Genomic DNA, 15,778 nt, shown 5'->3' with positions numbered 1-15,778 from the left:
TCTCCCTCTCCCACTCCCCCTGCTTGTGTTCCCTCTCTCGCTATCTCCCTGTCAAATAAATAAATAAAATCTTTTTAAAAAATGATTCCCTTGATGTTTTTTCTTCCAACTTATTTGTTTACAATTTATCCACCTTTGTTATTTCTTCCTTGTCCTTTTTTCTATTGTTGGTTTGATCCAGGTGTTGTTTGTTCCCTTTTGCCCTCTTACTATTTTGGAAGGTGTGCTATATTTTACCATTCTCTTCATGCTTTCCTTCTAATTTCTGATATTCATAATCAAATATACATTTTTCCACTATTATATTTTTAAAAGGTGCTTACTATATCCCTTCTCCAAGGAATTCCTATTTCCTCTGTGTGCCCCTACACCAGTGAACTTTTACTTTCCCCATCTCCTCTCACCCCTAAACTTTTAGGTATTGCTGAGAAAATGCTTTGAATTCTAGAATTAAGTTTTCTTTTGCAGTATGTCTCTACAACTTCTGGGAAATCCATATTTAGTACATATATGATAACTTCCCAGTTTATTTGATCATTATTCACTTAGATTTAGCTGTATAGTTTTATCTATGTGTTTGTAAATGTATTTGAAAAGTGCTTCCTCTCCTCTTCATCTTCCCCTATCTTGAGATTTCTGATCTGAGTCATTTTAGAGTCATTTAGAGTCATTTTTCCAGAACATTACTGGTTGATTTATTATCTGAATCTTTGCATTTTCACAAATATGATTCTTCTGTCCTGATAGGTGAATGGATCTGACTGGGTATAGGATTTGGAGATTGCAGGCCTTTTTTCTCTGAATATGTTTATAGTAATCTGTTATTTTATAGTTTGGGTATTGTAGGTAAGAAGTCCAAAGCCAATGTCTTTTTCCTTTGTTAATAAGCCCAATCTTTCTGTCTGACAGCTTGTAAGATTTTCTTTTTATCCTTGAAGTTACAGATTTTACCAAGACATTCTTAGGTTTCTGTTTTTGGGCAAACTTGTCTTGAACTCAGTAAATTTTTTTAACTCCCAAGTCCTTTACAAATAAGTGAAATTTTCCTCTGTTTTCCCCCTCCATCAGTTCCTTTTTTTCTTTATGGAATTCCTATTGGTAATATGTCAGTCTCTTGCTCTGTCTTCCAAGTTTCTTATTATTTCCTGCATTGACTTCCATCATTTTTTAGTTTTGTACATTGCTTTCAGATATTTTGTAGAGGGGGGAGGGGCAGAGGGAGAGGGAGAGAGAGAATCTCCAGCAGACTCCCTGAGGAGCACAGAGCCCAACTGGAGGCTTGATCTCACGACCCTGAGATCATGACCTGAGCTGAAATCAAGAGTCAGATGCTTAATTGACTGAGCCACCCAGGCGCCCCCATTCCTTTGAGATATTTCTACCACTTGGTCTTTCAGGCCACTAAATGAGTTTGCATTAGGCACTATATTCACCTTCATCTACTAAATTTTTAAACTTGAAAATCATGTTTTTCATTCCAGGACATCCTTTTAATGTTATGTCTATTTCTATTAGTGCTTTAATTGTTTGTTGTTATTCTTGCTGAGATTATTTATTTCCCCCAGCAGTTTTATTTCAGTAGAAGCTGTCCTAAATTGTGCTTATTCTTCTACCCTCCAGCTGCTGGCTTCTTAGATTGCTGGTATTTTCCTTTGCCTACTGAGAGTTCTATTTATTCTCAGCCCTCAGGAAGCTGCTAGGATACCATGGCCCTGATGTGAACATAATTGTAGTAGAAAAAAGGATCATAAGTGGTAAAAGGCATGGAAATCACAACTCATGAATTGCAAGGCACCAACAGCAAGCTGTCCATGTTCTATTGAAATACAAAAAAGAAAGAAAGAAAGGAAAGAAAGAATGATACCTTTGTGCTTAAATTGGGTTCCACTCAGCTTCAAGTGGGTTTAAATCAGTGAATGTTAGAGATAGAAAGAATGTGGTCCAAATGTTTATTTTACAAATAAGAATAATGAGACTCCCAAAAAGTGATGTTTGCTTTTCAGAATTATCTCAGTTAGCAGGAGACAAAACTAGATTCTAGACTTTGTGACACTCAGGGCTTCAATTAACAGTTCTATTTTCTCACCTACTACTTAAATTTTTAGCATTTTGTACTAAATCAGCTGTCTTTTAGAATTTTTTATATAATATTGGTACTCTAAGAGAACAATGGGTAGATATTTAATAATTCAAGTGAAAATGGAAAGTGCTAGTAAACCAAGACTAATACTGGTATTCGATTTATCTTTAAAGAAATGGTTAATCGCCATTCAAATCTAATTAAAATTACAGTTGTTAATGAGGGAAGAATTAAATGATATCACAATATCCCTTTAAGATGTGCTGCTCTTTGAGAAAAGGGAAGCTACTGGTATATACCAAGGAAAGTTAATCTGCTTAATCCAGCATCCCCTCCAGTGGCAATGGTGAGAAGATAGTTCAAATTTTAAAAGTACAAATTGTCGGGTTTTTATCATTTCTATATAGCATCCATAAATAGGATTTATATATTTAGATAAAAATGATAAATAGCTTTTATCTGAAGGCATACTGTGTATAACAAATTACCTTTCATTATGTGAATATTACTATAGTTTAAAAGAGTAGTAGAGTGAACAGAGGGTAACCTCGAACCGTTCACTACCACTGTGAACCTCAGTGCCCTCTCCTGCCCTGCCTGCCACATAGAGTTGTGAAATTAACACATACCTGTAAAAGTGTATTATTCTTCTAAAATGTGCATATTATTGTCATTACTTTTATTTCTTAAATATCAAATGATCTAATATATACAAAGTAATGTCATTTAAAAGACATATAAGATATATAAGGTAATATTATATAATAAAATATCAGATTATGATGTTTTAGTTTTACTCTCCCTTCTTTGAGAAAATTAATACACCATGATCTATTTAACAAAACTGAAAAATCATGAATAGTTTTTATTCTGCTATAATATCCACAATTATAATCCTTGTTACCTATTCCTTTTATCATTATTCAGAGTAATTGCTTAGTTTTAGAAAACAAACTTGTTTTTATTTCTTAAGAAAATGAGGGAAGAGGGAATATGAAGTATTCCCTGGGATATGGGAAAATATTAGCATTTGTCAAATCTGAAAGATAGATATATGGCTGTTATACTATTATGTTATGTTGGAAATATTTTTATCATTTAAAATATAACATGAATCATAAAAAGAGAGCAAATTATGACTTGCAAACAAGCCCTAAAGTTACGTTTAATCAAAATCTTCAGTTTCCATCTGTACATAGGATCAGAATCACATTTGTTTCATTCCCCAGAATTATACTAACATGTCCACACATGCACTTTCCTAGTCAACACAGACAGATTCTCACTTTTTGCCTTACCATTTGATGCTTTTGCACAAGGGCCCATTCTCATGAGAATTTTCCTTGTATGACATGTCATTGTCCTAAAAGAACTAGACAGTCACTCTGATGAGTCACTGGGATAGAATAAACACTTAATGAGGATCCAGAGGCTCTTGTTCTAGCTCTGCCACATTGCTCTATCTCACCTTTAAAACACTACTTTGGGGACACGTGGGTGGCTCAGCCAGTTAAGCATCTGACTCTTGACCTCAGCTCAGGTCTTGATCTCAGGTCACTGGGCGTGGAGCCTATGTAAAAAATAAATAAAACACTACTTTGTTCTGAATATTACTTTCTTTTTCTATAAAATGAGCATGATATTACCTGTTCAATCTACTTCGCAGACTTATTATCAATAAATAGAGTTATAGTATGCAACATAAATGAAGTTACAGATCCTCTGACTGTTGGCATACATTTGTACCTGACCGTCTACTAAGCCATGATCTCTTATTAGATCCCAGACACCGGAAATATGCAACAGCAAGTAGAGTCAAGGAGAGGGGCAGAGGGGGACAGAAAAGAGCAGGACCCAAAGAATGCACCCGGCTGTGATAATGAACACAATGAGCCCCCCAAAGACCCTTCCAACTTTGAGACTCAATGTTTTGTGAATACACCAGACACAAAGTAGAAAGCAACACTGAGAATGTTCTTTAAATCCTAAAAGGCATAAAATCCCTTTTAATTTATTTCTGCAAGTTAGGAAAGTTCATATGGAGAGCTGATGACTCTGCAGTTTTATAAAATAGGAAAAAAAATCTTCCCCAGATGATTAAAAAACAAGTAAGAAAAAAAAAATCACTGAAATGTATGTTTATTTGCATCATCAGCTAGCATGTCCCAGAACCTTTTATCCACCTACAAAGATTAATACCATGAAGATGTGTATGTTACTGCTGCTTTGTTTCCAGGGACTTTACCATAATCCTCTCGAGTTGACATGTTATAAATTACGTATTGTAAAACTGGTGAAATTAGCTGATGTCTCTTTGTACTAACACAAAATTATATTTTGTTAATAATATTCATTGTCCATTCACCTGAACCACATTCTATATTATCCTGTGTTTGTGTTTTTCCATTTACTCCATTGACCAACCATTTGGCTCAGCCTGATGATAATAATATTCAACAAGGGAAGGGGCCCAGAGCTCTGGGCATGCAGTGATCAGGAACCCATCATGTGCATATCTTATAGTATTTCAATACAACAGAATAAGTTGCTATCTTTTTCACTAATGTAAAATGAAAAAGACTGATGAAAAATCTGTACAAAATACTTAATTCAAAACTACTTTAAATACACCCATTATTGAATATAATTCTTCTAAGATGTTTGCCTAACCAGTTTAACTTTGAAAGGGATTTTTTTAAGGTTTTGGTTTTTTTTTTTTATGTTTTAACATAGATCCTATCTTTATCAAATACCTGGGTACCTTTTTGGCTGCATAAGCAATTCAGTAGATGATTTTAAAGAGTCCCTATGTTTGTAGATTGAAGACCATGTGAGCCATTTTTCAAACTTCTCTCTTTGTATCTTCTCCTTGGGAGCTTTCTCCTCAGAACTAAACAACCCCCAATATACTCATAGGCCAGTGCTTGGAGAGGAGAATTTTATCCAGATTCAGTAAGAGAACCAACCAGTAAATGAAACTATTTAGGCTGGAACCAGGTCTAGCTTGCTATTGAGCCATTTGGACTTTTTACATAATAGTTCTGAATGTATCTAAGGCCCAATATATGATTTTCTTCTGTGTTAGTCATAAATATTCTCCTAAATAACAACTATCACGCATGCTAAAGTTGAACTTTGCCAGGGTGTTAGGTATGTTTATATGATAAGCTTCTGTCAGTAGTACAGCAATAATAGCAACTAACCTTTCTTTAAAACTTAGTTTGTACTGTGTACTATTCCATAAACTGTTTTATATGTATTATGTCACTTAATCCTCATAACAACCCTATATTATCTCTACTTTATAGATGGAAAGCTGAGGCAAAGAGAAGTTAAGCAACTTGTCCAAAATCTACATCTAGCAAATAGTAGCACCAGGATTTAAACCCAGGCAGTCTGACTTCAGAGTTTAGATTCTTGATCTCTGTGCTATGCCACCTCCCAACTAGCTTATCTCTTCTAGAGCCTTAGAGAGTTGAAGGTAGCCTCTCAGGTGAATCTCAAGTTCCTCTCCTTACCTCTATCACCCCTAGATAAAAAGGGAAATGATGTCCTAGTTACAAATATTCTTCTCCTCCACCCACTTTTCCTCCTCCTTTCTCCTTCTCTCCCCCATCAAATAGTACCTTAAGGTAAAGGGACATGAAAAAACTTCACTATCAAGAGTGATTTGGAGGAATGTATGCTATCTCATTGAGGCATCATTTGATTTCAAGTTAACAAAAAAACATTGAGGCTAACTTAAGCAAAGGAGGGGTTTATAGGAAGATGTAGGGTTATCTCAAGGAACCCAAGAGCAAAATAGTTGTCAAGAGGGACTAAACGCAAGAACTGGAAAAACAAGCTAGGATTGCTCCCTTGTTAGATGTCCATGGGGGGAAAAGAGAACTACCTCCCTTCCCCACAGGGTAAGAAGTTCTCAGAAAACAAGGATATAGGCTAGACAGATATTCCTCAAAAGGCTCCCTTTCTGTACTCTGTCATTTGAAGGGGAATGCAAGTGCAGTGTGTATTACCAGTACCTTTGTATGGAATTCAAGTAGTAACTAGATAGTTCTTTTTAGCTAACCCTTACCTTCCTGTCCCCCTATTAGCCCCCATACCTGGCACTTTGGTTTTTTCCTCAATTTATCAATCTCAAGTTATGCCTTTATAACCCTTCTAACATCCAGAGGGTAGACTTTTGATTTTGCTCCATCTCTTCTTCTGAGGCCTTTGACCTGCGCAATCAAAGGGCCTGTAAACTGGTCTTTTCAGTTGACTATCAGGAATCTGCCTAGTTTCAATCCCTAATATTCATCTGTCCTTTTACCCTCTCAGAATATTTCATAATCTCTGCTTTCCTTGTTTTTTCCTAATAAACACCTATTGCCTCTTCATATTTCTAGGGAACCCCCACCACTACCCTTGTCTTGCTAGATGAAGTCCCAGTTCTTGAGCTTGAGAGCCTTCCAAAATCATGTCCTATCCCAGTCATTCTAAGTCCTTCACTCTAGATAGTTACTTTTCCCCATATTAATCTCCACTGAGGATGCATCACAGGCTGATCCTCGTGTTTATAAGGCCCTTTCTCATTTGTTCCACCTGTGAAAATCTGGCCCATTTCTCAAGGCTTAACTAACTTAAGTCATATTCCCTTTATAAAGAGTCTTGTGTGACCTCTCCCAACACCCAGGGTCACCAACCATCCCAGTTTGCCTGGGATTTCCTAGGACATGTGACTTTCAGTACTAAGTCTGGAATTATCCTAGGCAAACTGGGATGGTTAGACAGCCTACCAGCACCTCAATGTCTCCCTCATTATGCTGCCTTGTTAGAGCAAAAAGCCCTGTGAAAGTACCAGTAGCCACTACTTCCGCACTTAGAAGGTTCTTTCTCCGCAATAAGAGTTATGCTTCCATTGGGCAGAGACCTTTTTGATTCCCACTTCATACAGAATATAGTGCTATACCCATATTAATGCCTACTCAGTGAATAAAGTGGTTTAGTGTTAAGTTGGCATTTAAATATCTAAAATCTTTTCTTGTGGTTAATTTATTTGTCTTTATTTTTTTTCCAGCCCAGATGACTTACTCAATGCCTTGAATGAGGGTATCAGTCGTGCTGATGTCATCATCACATCAGGGGGTGTGTCCATGGGGGAAAAGGTATGAAAAAGTGGGGTTCATGAAAATTTATCTGAGGTAATGTCCTTGATTAACTGTAGTCTGGTAGATATCTATTATCTGCACAAATCTGAAAATCCATAGGGCTTCAGAAATTTCTGGACATTCTAAAAGGGATGCAGTGTGCGTAGATCAGAGGGCTTACCTCAGGAACAGCTTGGAGAATCCTACAACTTGCAAAATGATTTTCATGTTCCTTTGAAGATTTCTGTTTCTTTGCTTACTCAACTTTACTATAACATTAGGACTTCCTTTATACATGATATTTACCCAAGATCCTGTCCTCCCCCGCCACATATTCCAAACCTGATAAAGAACCCTTAGCTCCTCACAGGGAGGAAAGACAGGATTAGGTATTCCATTGCCCCTTTTGACAAGTAATAATGATCATAATCATAATGATGAAAATAAAATACAAACATATATATAAGTATATATAGGATTTCATAAGACTAAGTTATTTGCATAAAGTATATGTTTAGTCCTTTAAAAATCACAATTTCAATGTCTCAGTATCATTAACTTTATATAAACTTAATGAAATATGTTGGTTCATGATGATTATTGGGTCCATTGAATAATATTATAAAAGCAAAATATACTTTACTACAATAACCAACCTGATGTTTTGGCTCAAAAATGTTTCAGAACACAAAATATTTTGCCAGCCTATAATCCCTTTCCAATTTTTCTTTCTTTCATATTAATGACTAAACTGAAAATTTATAAAAATATTGTCATAATAGCAGTTATTACTAAAATTCAGATTTTTTCCGAGAGCAGCATTTTTAGCTAGATCTTATATATATATGATTGTTCTTGGTCTCTGCCCTGTCTAGCTATAAAACTGCCTAAATTTATAACCTAACTGTTTGGCAGAATTTAGTGGTGTGAAGAGAATGCCTACCTTTCATTCACAACTAGTTTTAGAGTGTCTAAAAATAGCCCTTCAGCAGCCAAAAATCACAGAAGAAAAATAGAGAATCTCAGTCCAAGACTACCATCTCAGATTACATCCAGGAGTGAAAATGTTGAAGTGTGGATAGTATTCTCCTTATAGCAGACAGATTGCTGGATTAGTCTTTCCTCAAAGTCTCATAGAAGTCCTTAGCCCCAGGTGGAACAAACTGCTGCAGACCTCTTCTGAGATCACAAAGGCCAGAGCTGAGGTCTGCATTATAGTAGAATTATAAGAAATAATTTTCAACCTGTCTGTTTTCATTTCCCTCAAACTGCCTGTGGTGCTCTGAGTAACTTAAGAGCAAACCCTGAAGTTAAGAGTACTTGAATGTTAAATTTGTTGTTTCCAGGGAGTATTTCATGTATAATTTCTATTGGTTGCTAATGAGCTTAATTATGGACAATACCTATTTTGCAAACCTGAAGATTGTCTTTTCCAGTACTTCTGAAAAGGCAACAGGCTTCTAACAAACAGAGGCTTGGCAATTGTGGCTCAACTATGTAAGGACAGAACACTTCTCAACCTTAACCTTCTTTATTAATGCTAACAAAGATGTCATTTGTCCTAGGAATTTGTTCACAAATAAAGAGAGGCAATATAGTAATGCATATTGGTTTTATTTATTTTACTACCTGTATGGTAAGATACTTACACTAAACCTTTAATTTACTAGGAAGGAGATTTTAGGAACTAGGCATCCCATAGTATTCCATGGGAGCTAATAATTGTTGTTCTTACCTCCTTAAGTGGGAATGACATGAAAGGAACCAGGAAGAAAGAGATGAAACATAAATGCAGCAAACTCCTGCCAACCTGCAAATTCTAGTTGCCAAAAGAATTTCAGTTGTACTTCAATAGCAGAAAGAAAAGCCTAAGAGACCGAACATCTGCGTCAGCCCAAGGGCTGGGCCTGAAGACCAATCACTGAAAAGATAGGGAGGTCAAGGAAAGATCCAAAAGCATTATTTAGCAAGCATGAGTCTTACATGCAGAAACTCATGTATGCAAGAAATTTATTTACATGATTCAACTTAAATCCTACTATGAGCACCTATGCTACAGAACTGGCAGGGAATTTTATTAACCCATTATGGAGCTCACCTGCACCAAGGATTATGCCACGAAACTGATAAGGGCTTAAGAGACTAACAGTGAATCAGGGAGACACAGATGGTCACCAGTCTCCACTGTATACATCTAGAATGTCCCTGTAGTGCTGTGATCTCAGGTATTTGCTCCTTTAGGCCTTGATAGCAACACTGGGGTCATGGGAAAACTGGGAGTATTGGGGCAGGGAGAAGGGGCTCCTGCTGCTTACAGGACCCACAGACCTCAGTCCTCTTCTCAGCCAAGAAGAAATGGCCCTTCCACAGTTGCTTCCCTCAAAATCTTTTCCTACCTCCACCTCTGCCCCAAAGTGTTTATTTTTTTATAAAACACTGGCAGTTTCAAGTAAACAGTATCTGCTTTTTGCTCTGAAAACTAAAGAATTATATGCATGACTACAAATTTTCCATAACCTACAGAATTGTAAAATAGCTCAAAGACAATGAAAGGTGCAGATTGCCAAGAAGGATACACTAGATTGGGCCCCCAGTAATTTTTTTTTTGTCTATTTGAAAGTCTCTTAATTTTTCCTGATAGTATCCACCTCCTACCTCATATGATCAAAATAATCACAAAGATCATTACTGATCACAAAAAAAAAAGGCTTTTCTCAGAGGCTTGCCCTGATTATTTAACAGCAAAAGTGTTAATTAACCATATAGGCCTCTTTAAGTTTGTTTTGCAAACCTAGAGCCATAAAGCAATAGAATATTAAAATTAATCAACAATATTCCAAACAAATAAATACAATAAAATTTCCCTTATTATTTCATTCAGCTGTATGTCATTCTTGTTCTGCTAGATCTTGGGTTAGCAGTCTGCTTTCATGAAGTTATCTGCTTCTATTCTAAAGAGCCCTGGGATTCCTGACAGTCTACTGGTACTACAGAAAAGTTATCTAAGCTATGTCACCTCAGGGGCCTGTACCCAAGAGACTGTTCTCTGAAGTGCCAATATTCAAAGTACCTGTGATAGTCCTTTTCCCTAGTGCTCTGAATCTTTGTTGCAGGCACAAACTATTTACTATAGCTTTTAGCAGAGCTTTCAGGCAAGCATTAGAGGAAAACAAACTTTCCAAAGATGACAGATACTTAATAGCTCTACTTAATTTATTACTGTAACCAATAATATCAGAATAGAAGATACAATATGTAACTATGTCATAAAAGTTTTGATGTGTTTCCCCTGAGGATGCAGACATATTACAGACAGCAAAGGCATTGTCAACTCTCCAGGCATGGGGCGCCTGGGTGGCTCACTTGGTTGAGCGACTGCCTTCGGCTCAGGTCATGATCCTGCAGTCCTGGGATCGAGTCCTGGAGTCCTGGGATCGAGTCCCGCATCGGGCTCCCTGCTCAGCAGGGAGTCTGCTTCTCCCTCTGTCCCTCTTCCCTCTCGTGCTCTCTATCACTCATTCTCTCAAATAAGTAAATAAAATCTTTAAAAAAAAAATCTCCAGGCATGTCCCATAAAACAAAATTTCTGAAATATTTATATTAACATTTTACATATATGGATCTAACCCAGGGCACACTGAGCATCTCTTCTCAGATATAACAGCAACTCCCCTCACATGACACTCTTACATTGGTAACATATCAAACAAACCTAATTATTTCTAACATCTCTTTTTTTAAGATGAAAGAAAAAAAATCTGTGATTTTCTAGAGACCTAGGAAATTTCAAACATAGTTTAGGTGTAAAAGATATTCTGAAAGTTTTACTTTTTACTAAATTTAGGTCTGATCTTTAGAAGGCAAAATCAAAAGTTGTCAAAAAAGAATTGGGTATTCAATTAAGATAGGATCATGGGTACCTGAGAAACAGTACTGGTTACCTAATTTTTCAAAGCAAGAATAAAATAATTGGGGATAAGCACAGAAAGTAACATAATTGTAAATAATCTTAGCTCATTTGTAAATGAGGAAACTTTGTTCTTTATTTTTTCTTTAAATTAAGGCAAAATAAACATAAAGCACAAAAAGGAGATTACACAAAAAATAACCTTGAGTTTCATGGGGAAAGCATTAATCAGTAAACTAAGAAATAAGCTCATCAAACCTGAGTAAATTTACTAAAATTTTAATATAGTTCTCAGCTTCATTTTAGACAAAGGTATTATAAACCAAGGCAAATAAAAAGTCTCTTTCAAAGTTTTGTCCTTTATTATGTTGTTTTATATTTTGAAACAAACCGCCACTTTAGAACAAAGAGTGGGCCCAGACCCACAAGGGTCCCTAAGACACTTTAAGTGGGTCTGCAAGGTCAAAACGACTTTCATAATAATAAAACTAAGACTTTATTTGACTTTTTTATTCTCCTCTCGTGAATGTACCATGAGTTTTTACAGTGGCTATATATTGTATGATACCACATCAGACTCAATGCAGAAGCAAATAAGAGTATCCAACTGACTTCTATTAAGCCAAACACTAAAGAATATTACAAAATTATGAAAACCATGCATAAAAAGTTACTTATATTAACATGAAACGGCTTTGTCATTGCTATTTCCAAATGAAACAACAAATTTTAAAAATTTTTTAGCTTTAGTTTCTAATACAGTATATATCTATTAGACATAACCCACATAAACAAAAGCTCTGGGGATCCATATAAATTTTAATTTAAGAGCATGTAAAGTGTCCTGAGACCAAATATCTTGAGGACTGAACCTTAAAAAAAATACTTTTTTTCCTTGAAAAATAGAAGAACACACAGTTATACTTCTCTGTCATTATTGTCCCTAGCATAATTGTAACACCCATATTTCATTATAATGTTTAAGAAAATAACTAATTTTTATTCCACAGTGAAAACTAGATAAATGAGAAATCATATATAAACCCTTGAGCAGATTAGCAAAGTTCATAAACACACAGAATATAACTTTCTACAGCCACATGCATCGCTTTTGTACTTTCTTAATGTAGCAAAGATGAACAAACATATTAATTAACATGACCTAAAGATACAGCCTCTCTCTAGCATATAAAAATAGAAGCAAAGTATATTAGCTTTAAAATAAAAGTATGAATTGTCCCCAACTTAACAATGGTTCAACTTAACAAATTTCAACTTTATGATGGTGTAAAAGTGATGCGCATTAGTAGACACCATACTTCAGATTTTGAATTTTGATCTTTTCCCAGGCTAGCGATATGCAGGGCAATAATCTCTCGTGATTTGGGGCAGCCACAGCAGGCGGCAGCTCCCAGTCAGCCACAATCATAAGGGTAACAACTGATAGGCTTACAGTCATTCTGTATCATACAGCAATTCTGATTTGATTTTCACTTTCAGTGTAATACTCAACAAATTACATCAGATATTCAGCACTTTATTATAAAATAGGCTTTGCAGAAGTGTTCTGTAATATAAGTGTTCTGAACATGATTAAGGTAGGCTAGGCTAAGCTATGATGTTGGGTGGGTTAGGTTTATTAAATATGTTTTCAACTTATGATATTTTCAACTCACAATGGGTCAGGTGGTAGCTTCACCATAAGTGAAGGAAGATCTGTATATTAACTTAAAATTATGCTTGGTTATCAATGATCCAGTATTCTGTCTTACTTAGAAATCATCTAGGTGTCTGATAATTATTTGTTAATTAATTTTATATCAGTTCAATAAGATTTTGTTACTTAAAGATCCTGAAAATTATTTTCAAGCTGACATACTACAAACATAATTACTATTGAAATTTAAAGTTTGTCAGAATAATGATTCAATTATACTGTACCCAATTTTACATTTTTCACATTCTTAAAATATTATATAGGAAAAGCATTAGCTTATTTGATGAATAAACCTATATAAACTTAATAAAAACAAAGCCAAGCAAAATAAAAAGTATTTGCTTAATTATACTTAACACTGACAAGAAAAAGAACATGGCTGGGTTTTCGTAATGACTAAAGTTATTTGTCAAAGATTTATCTTAACTTTGTGATCTTTGATGCTTAAACTTACAAGAATACTTTTTAGTGTAGCTCATTTAAAATATGTTAAATTTACTTATTATCTGGTAATTTTAGGAAGATTCTATATAAGCACTTATTTATTTCTCTAAGTCTATCAGAACAGAGCACCTTTAATTTAAGAGAAAATATAATTATTTGGATGTATTTTTCTTCTTCCCCCTCGCAAAGCGAACTTTATTGTGGCCCTAAAATGGGGGCGTTTCTCTCCAGATCCTTCCGAAACTGGAGAGTTGGAGATTAGGGACTCTTGGATCACCCCTCCCAAGACCTTCATCACATTGAGACTCAGATGAAGAGGGGTGGGGTAGGAAGAGTATGGTAGGAGGGAGGCACCCTGAATCCAAAGCACAACCTGAGGAAGGCCCACTCTGCTTGGTGGTCTCATAGGCATATGATTTATGAATATTTTCCAGAAGTAGGAAAACATTTCACACTCACAAAATGAGATAAATGTCTTTGTGGATCACAGACACATAGATACACAGACACATAAAAAAAATACAGCTTCATCTCAACAACTTCAACCACAGGTCACGAATAAACACAGAAACAAAAAAAACTTACTGGTTCACAAATAAAGAGCTGTTTCCCTTCCTAGAGGTCACAAAGTTCTTGATTGGTTTAGGCTCAAAATGACAGTAAGACAAATAAGCGAGAAAGACTAATAAGCCAGATTCTCTGTCTTCTCTTACCTGAGAATAAATTTCAATCATCCACTTGTAGGAATCATCAGACTATAAAACCAAATTCCCAATCATGGCTGCCACAAGGGGGAATACCTTATTGGCCATGCACGGAAACAAAATAGAATCAAAATCAATAAAGGGAACAAAATTAGAGAAACCAAAAGTTAGCAGAGTTCAAGTTTTATTGCTGCTTGACATTCACTCCATGAACCTAAGAAAAGTATGGCCAGGTGTAAGCCACCTATAAAGTGCACTTTTCTAGCAATCAAGTTTACCTGGCTCCATCAGGTAAACCCATGGGGCATCTCAGTGGAGCCTCCAGAATTATTAGTGTACTGTTTTATAGATAAAATCATGAATTTCATATACATATAAAATAAACACAGGTCAAGATTTTATTTAACTCATTAGTTAATGAAGGGACCAGTAAGATGTTACAACTGGTTCAAAGGAGAATTCAGAGAACACACACATACAGATAATCAGGAATGCTGAGATAAATTTGCTAATAGATGCAAAACTGCTTTATATCCACAGCAAATAATCAATTATATCTCCACAAACAGAGTTAATTTGCATTTCTTTGAATAATAATCTTATTTACCATCAGTTTTCTACAGCTTAATTTTTTAAGTTTTTAGTTTAATTCCAGTTAGTTAACATACAGTGTTATATTAGTTTCAGGTGTACAATACAGTGATTCAGCGCTTCCATACATCACCCAGTGCTCATCACCACCAGCACACTCCTTAATCTCCATCCCCTATTTCACCCATCCTCCCACCCACCTCCCCTCTGGTAACCATCAGTTTGTTCTCTATAGTTAAGGGTTTGTTTTTTATTTCTCTCTCTCTCTCTCTCTCTCATTTTTTCCCTTTGCTTGTTTGTTTTATTTCTTAAATTACAATATGAGTGAAATCATATGGTATTTGTCTTTCTCTGACTGACTTATTTTGCTTGGCATTATACCCTCTAGCTCCATCCATGTCATTGCAAATGGCAAGATTTCATTCTTTTTTATCACTGAATAATATTCCATTTCTAACACGTCAATTTTTATAAAATAGCTCAAAGATGGTAAAACACACAAACCAGAAGGATGAGCTACACTGGACACCCAACAATCTTTGTTGCCCATTTTAAAGTCTTTCACAATTTATCTAATGTTGTTTGTTCTTACCTGAGTTGAGGAAAAGACCTTCCTTCTTCATCCATTCATTTTTCTTCTTCCCATCTGACTCTAGCTTTCAGAATATCAGACAGAGATCCTTGCTGCTTCTATAGGTGAACAAAATTTAAGAACAGTGGTGATTCTCAGCCTTTATGGCTATGTCTGGTACAGGCTTTCTCTCTGTCACAAGAAACATGAATATTCGTGTTCAAAAAGAGTGAGAGGGTTTTTTTTTTTTTCAAGAAAAATAAAATACTTCCATTCATTTAGCAAATATGTAATGAGCATATCTGCTTTCCAAACTCTGTGTCATAACCTTTAAGGCCCTGCAAGTATGGCCTCTGCCTGTCTCTCCAACCTCATCTTATGCCTCTTTCCACTCATTCACTACCTTTCATTATCTTTTCAGTTCTAGACACATTCTTTACTGCTTTAGAAGCTTTGGTATGTACGTCCCTCTGCCTGGAATTCCCATCGCTTCACACTTCATATGGCTGAATTCTTCTCATCCTCACCACCTCTTAAAATGGCCTTTCCTTATTCTCCACCCTGCCCATTATTCTGTATCCCAGCACCTGCTTATTTCCTTCATATTATGTACCACACTTTATAATTATTTCTTG

General features: G+C 35.7%; 1 protein-coding gene across 11 annotated transcripts in view; it reads left to right on the top strand.

The window, feature by feature from the left end:
- GPHN (gephyrin) overlaps nucleotides 1–15,778 on the top strand; it is a 624,840-nt gene that overhangs the window by 584,013 nt on the left and 25,049 nt on the right. For all 11 annotated transcript variants that reach the window (XM_027571275.2, XM_035728121.1, XM_027571272.2 and 8 more), the window contains one exon: nucleotides 7,140–7,227. In XM_027571275.2, the coding sequence (XP_027427076.1) occupies nucleotides 7,140–7,227 (88 nt within the window). The remainder of the gene's footprint in view (nucleotides 1–7,139; nucleotides 7,228–15,778) is intronic.

The sequence above is a fragment of the Zalophus californianus genome, chromosome 6 (assembly GCF_009762305.2).
Source record: "Zalophus californianus isolate mZalCal1 chromosome 6, mZalCal1.pri.v2, whole genome shotgun sequence".
Classification (NCBI taxonomy): Eukaryota; Metazoa; Chordata; class Mammalia; order Carnivora; family Otariidae; genus Zalophus; species Zalophus californianus.
The sequence above is the reverse complement of the archived record's forward strand: the minus strand, read 5'-3'. Positions and strand labels throughout refer to the sequence as shown.